Source organism: Hyla sarda, chromosome 8, assembly GCF_029499605.1.
Source record: "Hyla sarda isolate aHylSar1 chromosome 8, aHylSar1.hap1, whole genome shotgun sequence".
NCBI classification, from domain to species: domain Eukaryota; kingdom Metazoa; phylum Chordata; class Amphibia; order Anura; family Hylidae; genus Hyla; species Hyla sarda.
Genome location: NC_079196.1, coordinates 201,786,937 through 201,803,612, shown reverse-complemented (window position 1 = coordinate 201,803,612; position 16,676 = coordinate 201,786,937). Strand labels below are relative to the sequence as shown.

General features: G+C 49.4%; 1 protein-coding gene across 2 annotated transcripts in view; it reads right to left on the bottom strand.

The window, feature by feature from the left end:
* The window catches only part of CRAMP1 (cramped chromatin regulator homolog 1), a 76,236-nt gene that overhangs the window by 44,826 nt on the left and 14,734 nt on the right, over window positions 1-16,676 (bottom strand). For both annotated transcript variants that reach the window (XM_056533272.1, XM_056533273.1), the window contains exons 3-4: window positions 11,915-12,105; window positions 11,565-11,718 (exon numbers count right to left, since the gene is read on the bottom strand). In XM_056533272.1, coding sequence (XP_056389247.1) covers window positions 11,565-11,718; window positions 11,915-12,105 — 345 coding nt within the window. The remainder of the gene's footprint in view (window positions 1-11,564; window positions 11,719-11,914; window positions 12,106-16,676) is intronic.

The window sequence follows — 16,676 nt, the reverse complement described above, 5'->3', positions numbered from 1 at the left end:
ACGGCCGGAGCCAGGTGAGGGGACCTCCTGCTGCCATGCTGGATGATCGGATCCCCGCGACAGCGATCCGATCATCCATTTAAATACCGCACTGCTGCAGATGCAGTGATCGGTTGCTAACGGCATCTGAGGAGTTAATGGTAGACATACGCACAATCGCGGATGTCCGCCATTACCGTTTAGTCCCTGACTGCTGATAGCAGCCGGGATCTGTCGCGCACCGGACCGGTGCTCGCGGTCATGGCGGAGCGTAAATGTATGCTATGGTGTGTTAAGTATCACGGCGCCATGACATACATTTACGTCCATTGTTGTTAAGGGTTTAAATATAAAATATTCCAGTGTTGACCCTTCTTCTTCATGAAGACTTCTGCAGGTCACCCTGGCATGCTGGATAAAAGCTTCTGGGCCTAGTCTTGACTGGTGATAACACATTCTTGTCTCATCACTGCTTGGAGTTTATCACAATTTCTCTTTGTCCATATGCATTTTAAAGGAAATCTTTCATCAGTATCACCTGCACTAACCTGTCACACAAGCTTGTAGTGCGGGTGATACTGATCAAAATGATACTTACCGAATCTTGATCAGTAGCTCTGTTCCGCTGTAATTCCTCTTTTTCTGTATATGCAAATGAGTTGCTTGGGGCACAGGCGGAGCTACAAACCCTGCTCCGGATACTGTGATGTCATCTTCACCAGGTGGCCGCTCCGCCCGGCTCCTCCATTTTCATAATCCCCCTCCCTGCTTGCTCGAATGTTTCTTTTACAGTGAGTAAAAAAAAAAAAATCTCCTTTTCTAAGTTGCTCTTCATTGGGGGACACCTTACTGATAAGACGTACCAAAGCAGCCCCCTAGGGAGGAAAAAACAACCAACCAAAAAAGGGGGAATTAGTCCAGAGACCGAACCCACGTGTCCACAAGGCCTGTGGACGAGACCCCAGGCCAGAGACAAATTAGGCCCAGAAATTGTGCTCCCGGAAGATCCCCCGGGCATGGAGATGGACTAGGATGCCCAGACAGCACCATCCTCTGTAGAGACTCAAAACACCTAGGCTATATGATAAGACAAGAAAAGGTCAACCAGGAAGCCAGGTGGGCCGGAACCATCCCGGAAGCAGATAAAAAAACAACTCCAAGGAACACGAGCACAGGAGGTGGAGACTAGAAACCACAGAAAAAAAAGAAAGATGGAAATCTGCTCTAGAGAGGTCTGGTGATGAAAACAAAGACCAAAACTCCTGTCCCAGCAACAGTAGCTGGACCAGTGTAATCCGGATGACCAGAACACCCTCTAACTCGGGAGGACATGGACCCTGTAGGATGAAAAGAGAGGAATGCAATAACAAGTGGGCATCCCGGACACCGGAGAGACCGACATGGAAACTGGAGGTGTCTGAGTCACCAGGAAGACGAACCCATAAAATCAAATGGACAAGAAACAAGCGAAATAATCCGAAAAGGAGCATCCCAGAACACCAGAGCAGCTGACATGAGAATTGGAGGATCCTGTGTCTCCTGGAAGACTCACCTGAAGAGTGAGGAAAACAGACACCCGCGAAACTCACCGGGCGACAAACTTCCATGTCTTGGACCCCAGTGGTCCAAGCGGACCAGAACACTCCGTAGAAACATCCCACCAAAACGGGAACGGAGGGGGAAACAAAGGGGAACCCAGCTGGGACTCTCAGGTACTGGGTACAGGAAGGTTGCTCCAGAATACTATGGTGTCAGTGCAGCACAACTGACCCTGTCAAAAGGGAAGGAAGAACACACCCTTCCTGGGAGATTGCACCAAGGGAGGAGAAGAGCAATGACAGGGCCCAAACAGCAGACAGTGGCTGGACAAGCTGTCACTGGGCCACGCATGATTACATAAACTCCTCCAACAGAGGAAAGTGCCAACGCTGCGTGAGCAACAGTAGACAACCAAGAAACAGAAAGAAAGCCAGGCTGCAATGGTGGGCAGTAAGCACACAAGCCTAGACAGCAAAAGGCTCTGTTGATTGCTGTCAGCAAAAAACAAGGGCCCCGCCAGATGCCCCACCTATATAGTAGGAACAGAGAGATGGCTCCATCTTGGCAGCAGAAAATGCTCAAAGAAATAGTCCCCCTAGTGGAGGGGAAACGGGGTGGTCGAGATGAAACTCAGGTACTGACCATGGCAAGCTCCCCGATCCCTGTACCCCCTGAGGAAGGGGGATTGGCTCAGTGAGCCAGGCACTATAGGAGCAGGCAAGTGCCGCCCCACAGCCAAAGACAAGTACAGGGTGGACATAGCCCCCATGGCCCCTGCGACAACCCACTGCGGTATGGAGGAGCCACATCGTGTACCCAGAGGGATCGGAATCCTGTACACTGGAGCTGGGCAAAAATACAAGATGTGACTACGAATGCAAGTAAGAAGCACACACACACACACAAAAGCGTTGAGAGCCATTCCGGATGATGATTAAGGCAACAGAGTAGGTGCCTAAGCCACCCTGGACAGAAAACCCTGAAAAGATGCCTGGAGGCATAGGGAGGGGCTCAACTAACTGTGTCTCCCCATCAAGCCCCATGCAAGAACAGAGGTGCTCAACCGCCGCAGACCTGTGGAAACAAAATCACGGGAAGCCCCGAGGCACACCCCACCGAAGATAAGGAAAGGTGGGCCCTACACGTGCAGAGTGGTCTTAGCATATGTAGGGACACAGACAGGGGTACCTCACGGTAGTAGTGGGGTACCAAGACTACAGACATGAAAGAAACTGCCGACATCCAAAGGACCAGCAGAAAGCAAGGTATGCCTATAGCAGATCAACGTTGCAACCTTAGAAAGGGGAACAGAGTGATGCTGCTGTGGCTGAGAAAGTCCCTGGAACCTGCAGAAAAAAAAAATTTCTCTATCGGCTCCAGTGGGGGACACAGACCGTGGGTGTATCTTGCTGTCTCTAGGAGGTGTGACACTATGGTAATAAAAAAAAGTCAGCTCCTCCCAGCAGGATATACCCGCCTTCAGGCTCTGAGCTAATCAGTTTAAGCTTAGTGTCTCAAGGAGGTGGACATGGTCTGGATTGTCCAGACCAGGTCTTCTGATTTTTTTATTTCCTAGTATAGGGACGTGTTAGTTTTTTATTCCTTTTTCTTTTCTGTTTTCAGGTGGGGACTCAGGTTCCCCGTTTCCCCATTGCGAGTAAGGGGACACAGACATTGCGTATAAGCGCTGTTCACCCCCCCTCGCCAACGGTAAGCGTCTGGGTTGGTACCTCATGGGTCCGGGTCCCCCTATTTCTCTGCTCGCCTCACTCGTGCATAGCAGCCAGGCGTGATGCAGGGACAAAAGCTGACTAAAGACTTCACTGAAGACTCCATTAGGTAAGTTCTTCTGACTGAGGTAAGTACCCCCCCCCCCCCCTTTTCTCCATAGGTACGGACTCGCAACCTCTGGAGACCCCCTGTTTTTGGCCCACCTTCAGGTTATGGGGCTGGCTTATACAGGGGCTGCACTTTATTCTGGGGGAGCAGTGGCACCTGAGGGGGCATGTATTATGGGGCACTTCACTTTATGTTGTGTGTGTGTGTGTGTTTGGTGCAACTACGTCCAGCGCCTTATATGCGGCTGTCAGCCGCAGCGCTGTTTCGGGCCGGGCGCTCTCAGTGGAGCCGGGCGATTCAGCACCGGCTTACTTTCACCGGCAGTCTCTGCCGGCGTTCAGGCCGCCCGCTCTTTTCCCCCGAGCACATATGCAGCTAGACATGTGCGCTCGGGACAAGGAGCGGGCACCATGACAGTTTTTCTCGGCCGGTCTGTAGCTCCACCCACAGGGCTGGGAGCTCTTAGAGGCGCGAAGCAGCCTCCAATCAGCACCGTGGGCGCGATTTTCAGTGAGAAGGGGTCTGTTACTGTGTGCTTTGCTTCAGGCACGCCCCTCCCTTCCTATTGGCTGGCCTATTCAGTCTCTCTAGCTGCATGGAGCGAGCTCTCCTCACTGCAGCTGACAGGGGACACAGACTAGGGTGAGAAAGTCCGTACCCAGAGTTGTTCCTCCCTCTAAACAGAAACCTGGAACTTCAGTGACTTATTATATCTGTAAGCACTGTAATACCAAGATGTCTGGCTCTGCTCAGCCCACTTGCCCTGCCTGCTCCACTGCTCCCCCAGGCCCCCTGGTACCCCCTGATGCCCCTTCGGTCCCGGTGGGTTCAGCCGCTCCTCCAGCCTGCGTTTCTTCCCTGACCCAGTATATGGCTGACTTGACCCAAGTCTTCTGTTCGGTGGCTGAGGCCTCCAGGGAAGTGGTGTCCGCCTTGAAGGGGTTTTCCCTGCGCAGGACCTCTGAGAGGGCCTGCTCCTCGTCTCCTCATACTTCACTCTCTCACAAGCGTACTAGGGGTGCCTCGTCTGACTCTTCCATTGAGTCTTCAGATAGACGTGAGCATTCCCCTCCTGGGTTGTTACAACGGATGCCAGCCTGTCGGCGTGTTCAGGGATTGGACGGTTCAGGGACTCTGGTCTCCCCAGGAGACCCTTCTTCCGATAAACATATTGGAATTACGGGTGATTCTTCTTTGTCTTCTTCATTGGGAGTCCCTTCTTCAGTCCCGTTCAGTCGGACAACGCCACGGCCATGGTGTACATAAATCGACAGAGCGGCACTCGCAGCTCGGCAGCCATGGCCGAGGTGACCAAGATTCTCACCTGGGCGGAGAGCAAGGTTCTGGCCATTTCGGCGATTCACATTCCAGGAGTGCTCAACTGGGAAGCGGACTTCCTCAGTCGGTCCTCACCCGACCCCGGCGAGTGGTCTCTACATCCGGAGGTCTTTGCACAGCTCTGCGACCTCTGGGGCATTCCGGACGTGGACCTCTTCGCGTCTCGGCACAATCGGAAGATCCTTCCTTTTGTGTCCAAGTCCCGGGACCCTCAGGCCCTGGCCGTGGACGCCCTAGTGATTCCTTGGGCGGGGTTTGCCCTACCCTATCTGTTCCATCCTCTTCCGCTGCTTCCCAGGGTGCTGAGGAAGCTCAAGGCAGAGGACATCCCCGCCATTCTGGTAGCTCCGGATTGGCCCCGAAGGTCGTGGTACGCCGACTTAGTCAGGCTCCTGGACGACGCTCCTCTGCGCCTTCCGCTCCGCCCGGACCTCTTCTCTCAGGGTCCCCTTTGCCACCCCAATCTACAGTCGGCGTGGCGGTTGAGACAGCAGTTTTGAGGGCCCACGGGTTCTCTTTCTAAGTCATTAACACCATGCTCAAGGCTCGTAAGCACTCCTCCACAAGAATTTACCACCGTACTTGGCGGTCTTATTTTCGTTGGTGTGAAGCTCAGGACTTCTCCCTGGTAACCTTCTCGGTTCCCCGTCTTCTCTCCTTTTTGGAGTCTGGTTTGGAACTGGGGTTGTCTCTCAGTTCACTTAAAGGTCAGGTTTCGGCCCTTGCTGTTCTTTTCCAGCGGCCCCTGGCTTCTAATTCTCATGTCCGGACCTTCCTTCAAGGAGTGGCGCACACTGTTCCTCCTTATCGGTCACCCTCTCCCCCTTGGGACTTGAATTTGGTTCTGAGTGCCCTCCAGGGTGCACCCTTTGAGCCCCTTAGAGAGGTGTCTCTCCGCCTCCTTTCTTGGAAAATGGCGTTTCCTGTTGCTATCACCTCCATCCAGAGGGTGTCTGAACTGACAGCTCTTTCCTGCCGTTCTCCGTTTCTGGTGATCCACCAGGATAAGGTTGTTTTCCGGCCAGATCCTTCCTTTTTGCCTAAGGTGGTCTCGGCGAGGACATTGTCCTCCCGTCTTTTTGTCCTGCTCCTTCTCATCCTAAGGAGCGCTTACTACACAAGCTGGATGTAGTTCGGGCTGTTCGGTCTTATCTCTCCATCACTTCTTCGTTTCGTCAGTGTGATTCCTTTTTCGTCCTTACGGAAGGTCGTCGCAACGGACAACCTGCTTCCAAGGCCACCATTTCTTGGTGGATTCGGTCCCCCATTTCGGAAGCCTATCGCTGTAAGGGGAAGATTCCTCCTTTCAGGGTTGTGGCTCATTCTACCCGTTCTGTTGGGGAATCCTCGGCTCTCAAGAATAGAGCCTGGACCTCGCAAATTTGCAAGGCGGCTACCTGGTCGTCTTTGCACACTTTCTCGAGGTTTTACCGAGTTCATACTTTCGCATCGGCTGATGCTAGTCTGGATCGTAAAGTGTTGCACGCAGCAGTGGATCGGCCGTCTGCCTGACTGCTTATCTGCCCACCCAAGGGACCGCTTTGGTACGTCACACGGTCTGTGTCCCCCAATGGAGCAGATAGAGAAAAGGAGATTTTTGTTTACTTACCGTAAAATCTCTTTCTCAAAGGATCCATTGGGGGACACAGCTCCCGCCCTTTTTGGGATTTTACTTTGGTTCTCTGTCCGAGGGTGTGTTCAGTTATGTTTTTTCTTCTGGTTCTCGGACAGTTTTGGGTTTTTTCTTTGACCTGTTGGTCTCCTCCTATTGCTCTGGAACTTAAACTGATTAGCTCAGAGCCTGAAGGTGGATATATCCTGCTGGGAGGAGCTGACCTTTTTTTATTACCATAGTGTCACACCTCCTAGAGACAGCAGCATACACCCACGGTCTGTGTTCCCCACGGTCTGTGTCCCCCAATGGATCCTTCGAGAAAGAGATTTTACGGTAATTAAACAAAAATCTCCTTACCTGATCTTCTAATGGTGTCACCAAGACTGCAGGCGCAGAGTCAAGAGATGAAGGATGTATGTGGAGCAGGAAACATGCAGACACAGTCTGACTTAAAGGTAGAACAGGTCGTATGAACCCATAGAGACACACTCTGCGGAACTCCACCTGGAAAGAGAGACACCGGACTGCAGCCACGGTATCGGCAGGAACAGGGGAGGTGACCTGGTGGTTAAGAAAAACAAGCAGACACAGTCTGGCTATGTGGCATAGGGACCAAGGCCACGCGGGGTCCCGCATACGGAAACACACAGTGGAGTGAGATACCAGCCTACAGACAGAGCAGCAGGCATACAGAGAGGGATCTGGTAAAGTAGGGAACCCTGCAAACCAGTATGTGGTGCATTGTATCAGGCCCATGGAGCAACATGGCGTGACTCACTCGGAACTACACCTTGGCAGTGGGTTACCCAAAGTACCGTCCACGGTGTGGAAAGTGTATGGTAGTTGACCTGACATAGTGGTAAGCCAAGCGGGCAACCGTCTGGCCAACTGGTATAGGATTCCTGAATGCACAGGGTAACTCCATTCGACCTCCCACAGAAGCGGGGTACTGAAGTGCGGCCTATCCAACGGGCGACCTGGTGGTGTAGAAGACCCAGCAGACAATGGACTGTCTGACAGGCATCAATCCCGTGTACCTTTAGGGACCCTCCTCCAGATCCCTCACCCTAGCAGCGAGGTACGGGAAACCTGGCTATGCCCGCGGCAGCCCTGAGATCAGAGACCGATGGAGGCGGAAACCGTGCAGACAACAGTCTGGCTGAACAAGTACACCTCCAGGTGCTGGCGAAAAGGGGACAGTCAGATAGGCTGATAACTGTGCCTCTTTGTCACAGGTGGGAGGGCGGGGAGGCCTAGGAGACCTGGATAGAAACCCCGTCCCCTTGGGAGATAGGGGGAGACTGAGGAGCCGTGGCTGGCATCCCTGTCATCCCGTATAGGGTCTGTAGGACACGCTGGGTCAGTTCTTCGTAGACCGCACACAGCAGTGGGGTACCGGAACTCCAGCCGCATATACATAAGCCGTGTGACAGGCGGCAGAGGAAGCCATGCAGACCAGTGTCTGGCGTACTGGTATGGGTCCATAGCAAACAATGAGTCAATAGTACTGGTATGGGTCCATAGCAAACACCTCGCACAATAGTGAGGTACCGGAACTTCAGCCGCAGATACATCAGCTGGGTGATGAGTGACAGGTGGCCGAGGAAACCATGCAGACCACTGTCTGGCTTACTGGTATGGGTCTATAGTAGACAACAGGTCATTCCTTCGGACACCTCACACCAGCAGTGGGGTACCGGAGTGCCAGCTGCAGACGCAGCAGCTGTGAGATGAATGACAGGCGAGACTACTGTCTGTAATAGTGATATCAGGTCCAATCCATGCCCACGCAGGAATATTCCCATGGAGACCTTGCGCTGGATTTGAGGGTCCGGAGCATTAGCCGTGGATGCGGTAGCCTGTGGAGAAGGGAATCATATAGTATGACATGCCAAAAACACCCAAGGATGGGTGTCCGGCAGACCTGACAGATGAGGAACCTCAAAAGAGACCTGAGTGTCTGCCAGGAACGCAAAAGAGCTTGCACATGGTATTGCACTCAGTGGTAGGAGAGAACAGATTGCTTGAATATATCCCCGGTAGTTTCCAAGGGACCGTGATTCCCTGGTAACAACCTGCCACGGCGGTTCGCAAATGCTGCATGACAGTGAGCAACAATGCAGAATTAGGGACGCCAGAGGGATACCTTAAGCGGCTCATGTATTTTTTGTATAGCAGGTCACCCTCCAGGGTGACTGAAACAAACAAAACAGCCCCCAATTCAGACCCTAGGAAAGGACCCTACAGCTATTAAACTGATAAGTACAGATCTGGCCGGCAAAGGCTGCAATTGAAATTAGAGAGCAATACAAGTATTGGCCACAAGAGGGTGCCAAACTACACCAAATGATCTGAGTGACCAGGGAATTATTTTTTTTCCGGTAACAGGGAAGAAGCGAGGGAAGCAAAGCACCCTGTGCTGGGACTGTCTGCGAGGTCCCCAAGGGAGAAGGGCAGGACACCCACACCATAGGGACAGTTAGGACACTCTAGGGACAGAAGAAAACACCACAGGCAAGCAGTCCTGCAGGCGGCGTGTAGAATAACATACCCATCGGGGCGCACACCTGACATATATGTGTTGCATGAGTGAATGAGGCATATCGGCGTTATCGTTGAGCCAGCCTCATCTTGTGACACCTGTCCATATCAATAGGACAAGTTACTCATATGTTCCTTGAGAAACCCCGAGAGTATGGGCGGAAACGCATGGGAACGAAAGGGCAAAAAACTGTAATGTTCTCTTTTTATCATTACTTTATTCACAGTATTTTGCACGAGAGGTGTTATTTATGGTGAACACCTGATATTGGTGGCGAGTCAAATGCCCCTGTATTGTTGCCTACATACAGCATGATGATGCATAAGAGGTGGTAGAGTGATTTTTTGATACTATTGTATGTTACTCTGACCCTATCCAGGGGACATTGTAGGCTTCAGGTGTGTATTTCGGTCTGTTTATCCTGGGAGACCGGCTTATTACTCCGTGCTTACCACTGACTGTATCTGAATACAAACCTGTCCATTAGTCAGAATTGACTTTGGGCTTGTACAGAGATTTTTTTCAGGTGTTGTGGTAGTAAATTTTTTCTTTTTGTGTCACTAGTGTGTAGTCACAATTTATGTGAATGATCCTAATTTTAAGGCATACCATTAAAGTTACAAGTTTTAACAATATCTATTGCTAGGGTCTATAAAGGGCTGTGATACGATTTTCGACTGACTCAGAGTTATCTTTTTTATTCTGCAGTTTGCACATCACTCATTTTAGCCTAAAATGTATGGTTAGCCCAAAAAATAATTTTTTGTATAAGGAAATTTAAACAAAAAAACATAATTTACAAATTTGGGGGGAGTGTTCCATTTTCACGCTGTACACTTTATGGTAAAAATGACATTTTCTTTATTCTCTGGGTCAACATAATTAAAATGACGACCCAGAGAATGCTTACATAAATTTCAATTATTGTACTGCTTTTAAAAAATCTCAAACTTTTTTTTACAGAATCAGTACATTTAAAATTGCCCTATTTTGACCACCTCTAACTTTCTTATTTTTCCGTATTCAGGGACGTGTGAGGGCTAATTTTTTTGCGCCATGATCTGTTTTAGTACCAGTTTGCGCATATGTGACTTTTTGATCACTTAAATTTTTTTGCAATTTGATGTGACAAAAAAGCAGAAATTAGTTTGGACACTTACGCATGTAATTATTTATCTTTTTTTACGCTTTTGTGTATTAATATGGGGAAAAGGGGTGATTTAAAACTTTATTGGGGCAGGGATTTTTCAAATTTTTTTTTACACTTTAGTCCCCATAGGGGACTATTTATAGCAATCACTAGATTGCTAATACTGTTATGTCCTATACATAGGACATAGCACTGATCAGTATGATCGGCGATCTTCTGCTCTGGTCTGCTGGAAGGCAGATTAGAGCAGAAGACACAGGGAGATGGATGGAGGCATGTGAGGGGACCTCCATCCGCCATCTTGGCTGATCTGATCCCTTTCGACAAGTGCCAAGGGCGATCAGATCAGCCATTTGAAGAGCTGCACTGCCTCAGATGCCGTGATCTGTATTGATCACGGCATCTGAGGGGTTAATGGCAGACATCAGCGAGATTGCTGACGTCTGCCATTACTGGCGGATTTGCGGCTGCTGAAAGCCACCGGAACCCGCCACAAATTAAGTGAGCGCAACTCCGGCGCTCGCATCACAGCAGTGCCGTAAATGTATGGCGCTGTGTGCGAAGTGACGCTATGCAGCACCGTACATTTACTGCACATGTCCTTCAGGGGTTAAAGCCTCCTGAAACCATTCATGTGTTGGGGGGGGGGGGATTTTAATCCAAGGCAGTGGGCTTACTCTAACATCCTCTCAGAGCAACTTCTTCCAACCATCCTGGAGAAATTTGGTGACGAACAATGCTTTTTATAGCATGAGAGAGACCATAGGGGAGATTTATCAAAACCTGTGCAGAGGAAAAGTTGACCAGTTGCCCATAGCAACCAATCGGATTGCTTCTTTCATTTTTTACAGGCCTCTAGAAAGGAAAGAAACGATCTGATTGATTGCTATGGGCAACTGGCCAACTTTTTCTCTGCAAGGGTTTGGAAAATCTCCCCCACGTCACAGGGCAGAAATGATAACCAAGCGGCTTGATGACCAAAAACATTCTAATTCTAAACCTATCAGAACAAAAAGGGAGCACCCCGATCCTACCACCTGACATAGTGATGTCCATTTCCAAGCTCACCCTGTAGCCACTTGCATATGGACATCACTGTGTCTGGTATTGCAGTGAAGGGGACACTATGCCTTTTTTGTTTCTAATCTGTCGGGGTCTTCTGAATGAGACCCATACCAACCAAACATTGATTACAGTGTACCGGTCAATAAATAAAAAAAACTTTTGACATGTCCAGGGAAATGTTAAAAGTTTTTATCGATTAAGGTCTGACTGTTCAGACCCCGACTGACAACGACAACAAGCAGGAAAAGAGCTGCGCTGCCGCATGCGCCTTTCCACGATTTGTGTCTATGAGACCTGGACAGCCCCATAGACTTACATTGTAAGTCCGTCCAGGTCACATGACACAGAGTTGTGGAGACTCCCTAAGATCACTGACTGATAAGTTGTGGAGGCACATCAAAAGTTATCAAAAGCTTTTTGAGAGGTACCATGTAACTATGGGCCATAAATGTAAAATCCCACATGATGTACAGAGAAGGGGGTTGAGGGATGCTCACCATTGTTAAAATCAATGTACTTTGAGATCTTGTGCCACGTTCTGTAGTAGAAGTGCCGAACCTGCTCCTTATTCTTCACCATGCTGACCGGTTTGGCCTTCTTCTTGTACTTGAGGGCAATGTTGTTCTGAATGGCTTCAAAATCCTTTCCGTGCTAAAAGATTAAAGTGCACAAGAAGAGAACATTACTCAGGGGCAAAGGAGCTGCGTTTTGGCAAATGGAGAAGTAATTTATATGGCATACGGACATCCCTACATGAGGCAGAGGAGAGAGCCAGTAAGGGTCTGTTCACACTAAAGAAACGGTACACAGATATCGCATCCAAACTCTCCTGGGCCCATATACTCACTTCATAGAGAGCCTCAAAAAAGGTGTTCTTGTCCTCCGTGCTCCAGGACTCCCACTGCCGCCGCACCTTCTTCTTATTCCCCTCATCCTTCTCCGCAGTGGATGGAGCGACATTACGGCCCGATGCTTTTGTGGTGCTGGGAGCCAATCCGGTGGAGCAGCTGGGCGAGGTCGGGGTGGCACTGTCCAGTGCTGAAAGCAGAAGCAAATGTTATAAATAGAGATGAGCGAACTTACAGTAAATTCGATTCGGCACGAACTTCTCGGCTCGGCAGTTGATGACTTTTCCTGCGTAAATTAGTTCAGCTTTCAGGTGCTCCGGTGGGCTGGAAAAGGTGGATACAGTCCTAGGAAAGAGTCTCCTAGGAATGTATCCACCTTTTCCAGCCCACCGGAGCACCGGAAAGCTGAACTAATTTATGCAGGAAAAGCCATCAACTGCCGAGCCGAGAAGTTCGTGCCGAATCGAATTTACTGTAAGTTCGCTCATCTCTAGTTATAAACTATAAATCTATTCTGATGGGAAGAACACAGGGGAGATTTATCAAAAACCTGTCCAGAGGAAAAGTTGCTAAGTTGCCCATAGCAACCAATCAGATCGCTGCTTTCATTTTTAAAAGGGCCTCTGTAAAATGAAAGAAGCGATCTGATTGGTTGCTATGGGCAACTGGGCAACTTTTCCTCTGGACGGGTTTTGGTAAATCTCCCCCCACATCTGTAAACATTGGAATACTTCATTGCGAGGGAGATTTATCAAAACCTGTGCAAAGGAAAAGTTGACCAGTTGCCCATAGCAACCAATCAGATCGCTTCTTTAATTTTACATAGGCCTTGTTAAAAATGAAAGAAGCGATCTGATTGGTTGCTATGGGCAACTGGGCAACTTTTTCCTTTGCACAGGTTTTGATAAATCTCCCCCTATATGTACAGCAGTGGTCAGATGTTGCAAAACTACAACTCCCAGCATGCCCGGACAGCTGCTGGCTGTCCGGGCATGCTGGGAGTAGTAGTTCTTCAACATCTTGAGGGCCACAGTTTAGAGACCACTGATCTACAGCAAGCAGAAAATATTATTAAATAATTGAATTATTTGCAATTTATAATAATCCCTTTCTGTTTAATTATTAAAAAAGGGACCAACAGCATCAGATCAGATCATTATCCCAGCCTGGGCATGCTGGGAGTTGTAGTTTTGCCACATCTGGACCGCCACAGTTTGGAAACAACTAACATAAAAACTATTAAGATAAATGTCCGAGTAGCATAAGGCCAACCAGAATGGTCTACACCTTCGTTGGCTGTCCGGACATGCTGGGAATTGTAGTTTTGCAACAGCTGAGGGTCCACAGTTTGGAGACCACTAAATGGGCGTCCACAATGCGAGCCACTCATACGCATGGTTTCTCTGTTCTGGTCCTGACTAGGGGTTCCTTCTTTAGAACATTTACTTACCCTAAGAATATGTTCACACTACTGAAACTCCGCGCGCAGAATTGCGCTCAGGAATTCCGCAGTGTGAACATTAACATCGGTGTGAATGGGTCACCTTCAGACCCGTTCACACTACAGAACTTCAGCAGCAGAGAATTCCGCCGCCGAAATTGATACGTCTAAAGAAGGAATGTGTTCGTTCTATCGGCGGAATCATGCGCGGACTGCATTGCCGTCAATAGTAAGTGCGCGGGTCAGATGCTGATCGGAAATTTGTGGCGATTGCTGATCGGAAATTTTGCGAGCGGAAATTCCTTAGGCTATGTTCACATCAGAAAGCCAGTGCGGACATTTTGCAGACTGCGGGGCCGGCATGGCTTGGTAGTGAGTCATCTCATGGACGGCAATGTATTCCATGTGGAGTCCGCAGAAAGAATGGACATGTCTATTCCTTCTGCGGACACCGGGATTTGAATTTCCACGGCAGATGTTTCCGGTGTGAAATTTCTGTGATTGGCGCAGCAGAATCCCATTGAAATTTGTGAACTCCGCATGGAAATTCCATCATGTAAACATAGCATTAGGGTATGTTCACACTGCGGAATTCCGCACATTCCACTGAAATTGTTCCGCGCAAAGAAAGATGTTCATTCTTTGCGTGGAAGTCCGTGAGTACTGCATAGACGTCAATGGTGACGGCGCAGTGCCGCGCGGTACTACCGCCGGCAGCCAGGCTGAAACGCTGCTTGCTGAATTCCGCAAGCGGAGATTCAGCGACATATACGTACAGTGGTCCCTCAACATACGATGGCAATCCGTTCCAAATGGACCATCGTTTGTTGAAACCATCGTATGTTGAGGGATCCGTGCAATGTAAAGTATAGGACAGTGGTCTACAACCTGTGGACCTCCAGATGTTGCAAAACTACAACTCCAAGCATGCCCGGACAGCCTTTGGCTGTCTGGGCATGCTGGGAGTTGTAATTTTGCAACATCTGGAGGTCCTCAGATTGCAGACCACTGGTATTGGAGGTTATACTCATGTGTCCCAGCCTCTCCGGACCGTCACCGCTGCCCTGGATGTCGCCCTCCATCGCTGTCTGCGCCTCTCCGGCATCCTCACTCTCCGTCGCCGCCATCACGTCGTTACGCACGCCGCTCCGATTGGATGACGGGACGGCGTGCGCAGCGACGTGATGACGACGATGGGCACCGTAAACGGCTATCCGGTGGCAGCTGAAGCAGACTGCGCTGTATGATAGCCGTTTATGCGATGGCCCCGACATACAAAAGCATGCGAGAGGCCATCGCATGTTGAAATTATAGTATGTCTGGGCCATCGTAGGTCGGGGGGGTCACTGTAGTGTGAACATACCCTTAGAGTGAAAATACCCATATAGGTCATATGAACAGGTTGTTGACATGAAAGGACCACTTGAAATGCCATAAATGGCAGTGATAAGATGGACCAAGCAACATCAGTCAAACCAGGGTGACAGCTACATCTTTTATGGACACTAACACTATACATTCACTGACCGGATCAGGAAGTCTACACCAATAGGCAATAGGCGGAAGAAAAGCAGAACAGCGCTCGCGGGTCACGTACGATTAGTTCCCCGATGTGGAGACAGCGCACTGTGGCGAATAATTCACTAAATCGAGGGGTGGGGGCAACCGGTATTGCGGTATGGGCAAAAATTCATATCGTGCAGGAAAAAAAATTTGGTATTCGGTATGAACCGGTATACCGCCCAGCACTACGTCCTACCAATGATTATATCTGTGCCCCATATACATGGATAGCATCTTTTTGAGTACACCCCTCATTTTTTCTGTTCTGATATTTGCTTGCCTTTTAACACTGTATGTCTATTTTATATATTTTATAAAGATTCCATATGTACTTTGCATTTCATGATTACCTTGTGGCATATTTATTTGGTGGGGACCAATAGGCACAGGTCCACCATGCAAATTCGGAGAATTATAGTGAAATATCTGTGTATTTTCATATACCTTACACAGACAAGGAAGAAGCCATCCTTACCATAGCACATCAATAACATGTCGCAACGAGATGGGTCTACACGACTGCAACCTACTACGGAGAATACTGCACCAGGAGGACTTCTCCCACGTGTGCTATTAGATTGTACCAGAGTAGAACAGGAGGGACTGCAGAATGAAGTCAGAGAGTATTTTTAGACTGTAAAATGGAACGTCGTGAGCGCACACACAATCAGCCCCGGCATCCACCTCCTCACGACGTGCCACTCACAGCCACGCAGGGGCCACATCACTCATGCGCTGCAGTGACATCGACTCCTCCATAATGAGACATGACACCGGCTGAACAACTATAGGGAAGACACATCAAGTCATCTCTATGTCGTACAAGACTGCAAGACTGGCCGGCCTTGGTGTATTCCACTTAAAAAACATTTTTTTTTTTTCCATATCAACTGGCTCCAGAAAGTTAAACAGATTTGTAAATTACTTCTAATAAAAAAATCTTAATCCTACCAGTACTTATCAGCTGCTGAAGTTGAGTTGTTCTTTTCTGTCTGACCACAGTGCTCGCTCTCTGCTGACACCTCTGTCTGTCTCAGGAACTGTCCAGAGTAGGAGCAAATCCCCATAGCAAACCTATCCTGCTCTGGACAGTTCCTGAGACAGACAGAGGTGTCAGCAGAGAGCACTGTGGTCAGGCAGAAAAGAACAACTCATCTTCAGCAGCTGATAAGTACTGGAAGGATTAAATGGGCACTGTCATGAAGTAAAAAAATTGATATGTTGTAGTACTTAAGTACTACAACATATCTCTAATATACTTTAATTAAAAAAAGTGATTTTAAACAAGTTTAAAATCACTTTTAAATTCGGCCACTAGGGGTCGCCCTCCTAGTGGCCGAATGCATTCAGCAGTGACGTCACTACTGGATTTCGACTCATTTCAGCCTGGCAATGAGTCGAAATCCAGTCACTGCGGTGCTTGCTCCCGCCTGTCAATCAAACAGGCGAGAGCGAGCACGCTGAAAGCTGGGGCTGCACTGCCCACTGTCAGGCTGCTCCACTAGCCTCGCGCATGGCCCCGCCCCCATTACCCTGTCCGGAGGCAGCGCGCGCACTGATTGCTGCGCTGATCCCCCGGATGGGCAAGTCTGATCTGAGGTCTTATAAGGGGAGCGGAATGTCTTCTTTTCGGGCAGTTGGAGGGAGGGGGCTGTTGCACGGCGGGGTCTGGGGGTGATGGAGTTTGGAGAGCGGAATGTTTTTTCCGGGCCGGCGGAGGGAGAAGGGTGGGGGGTGTTGCGCGGCGGGGCCTGGGG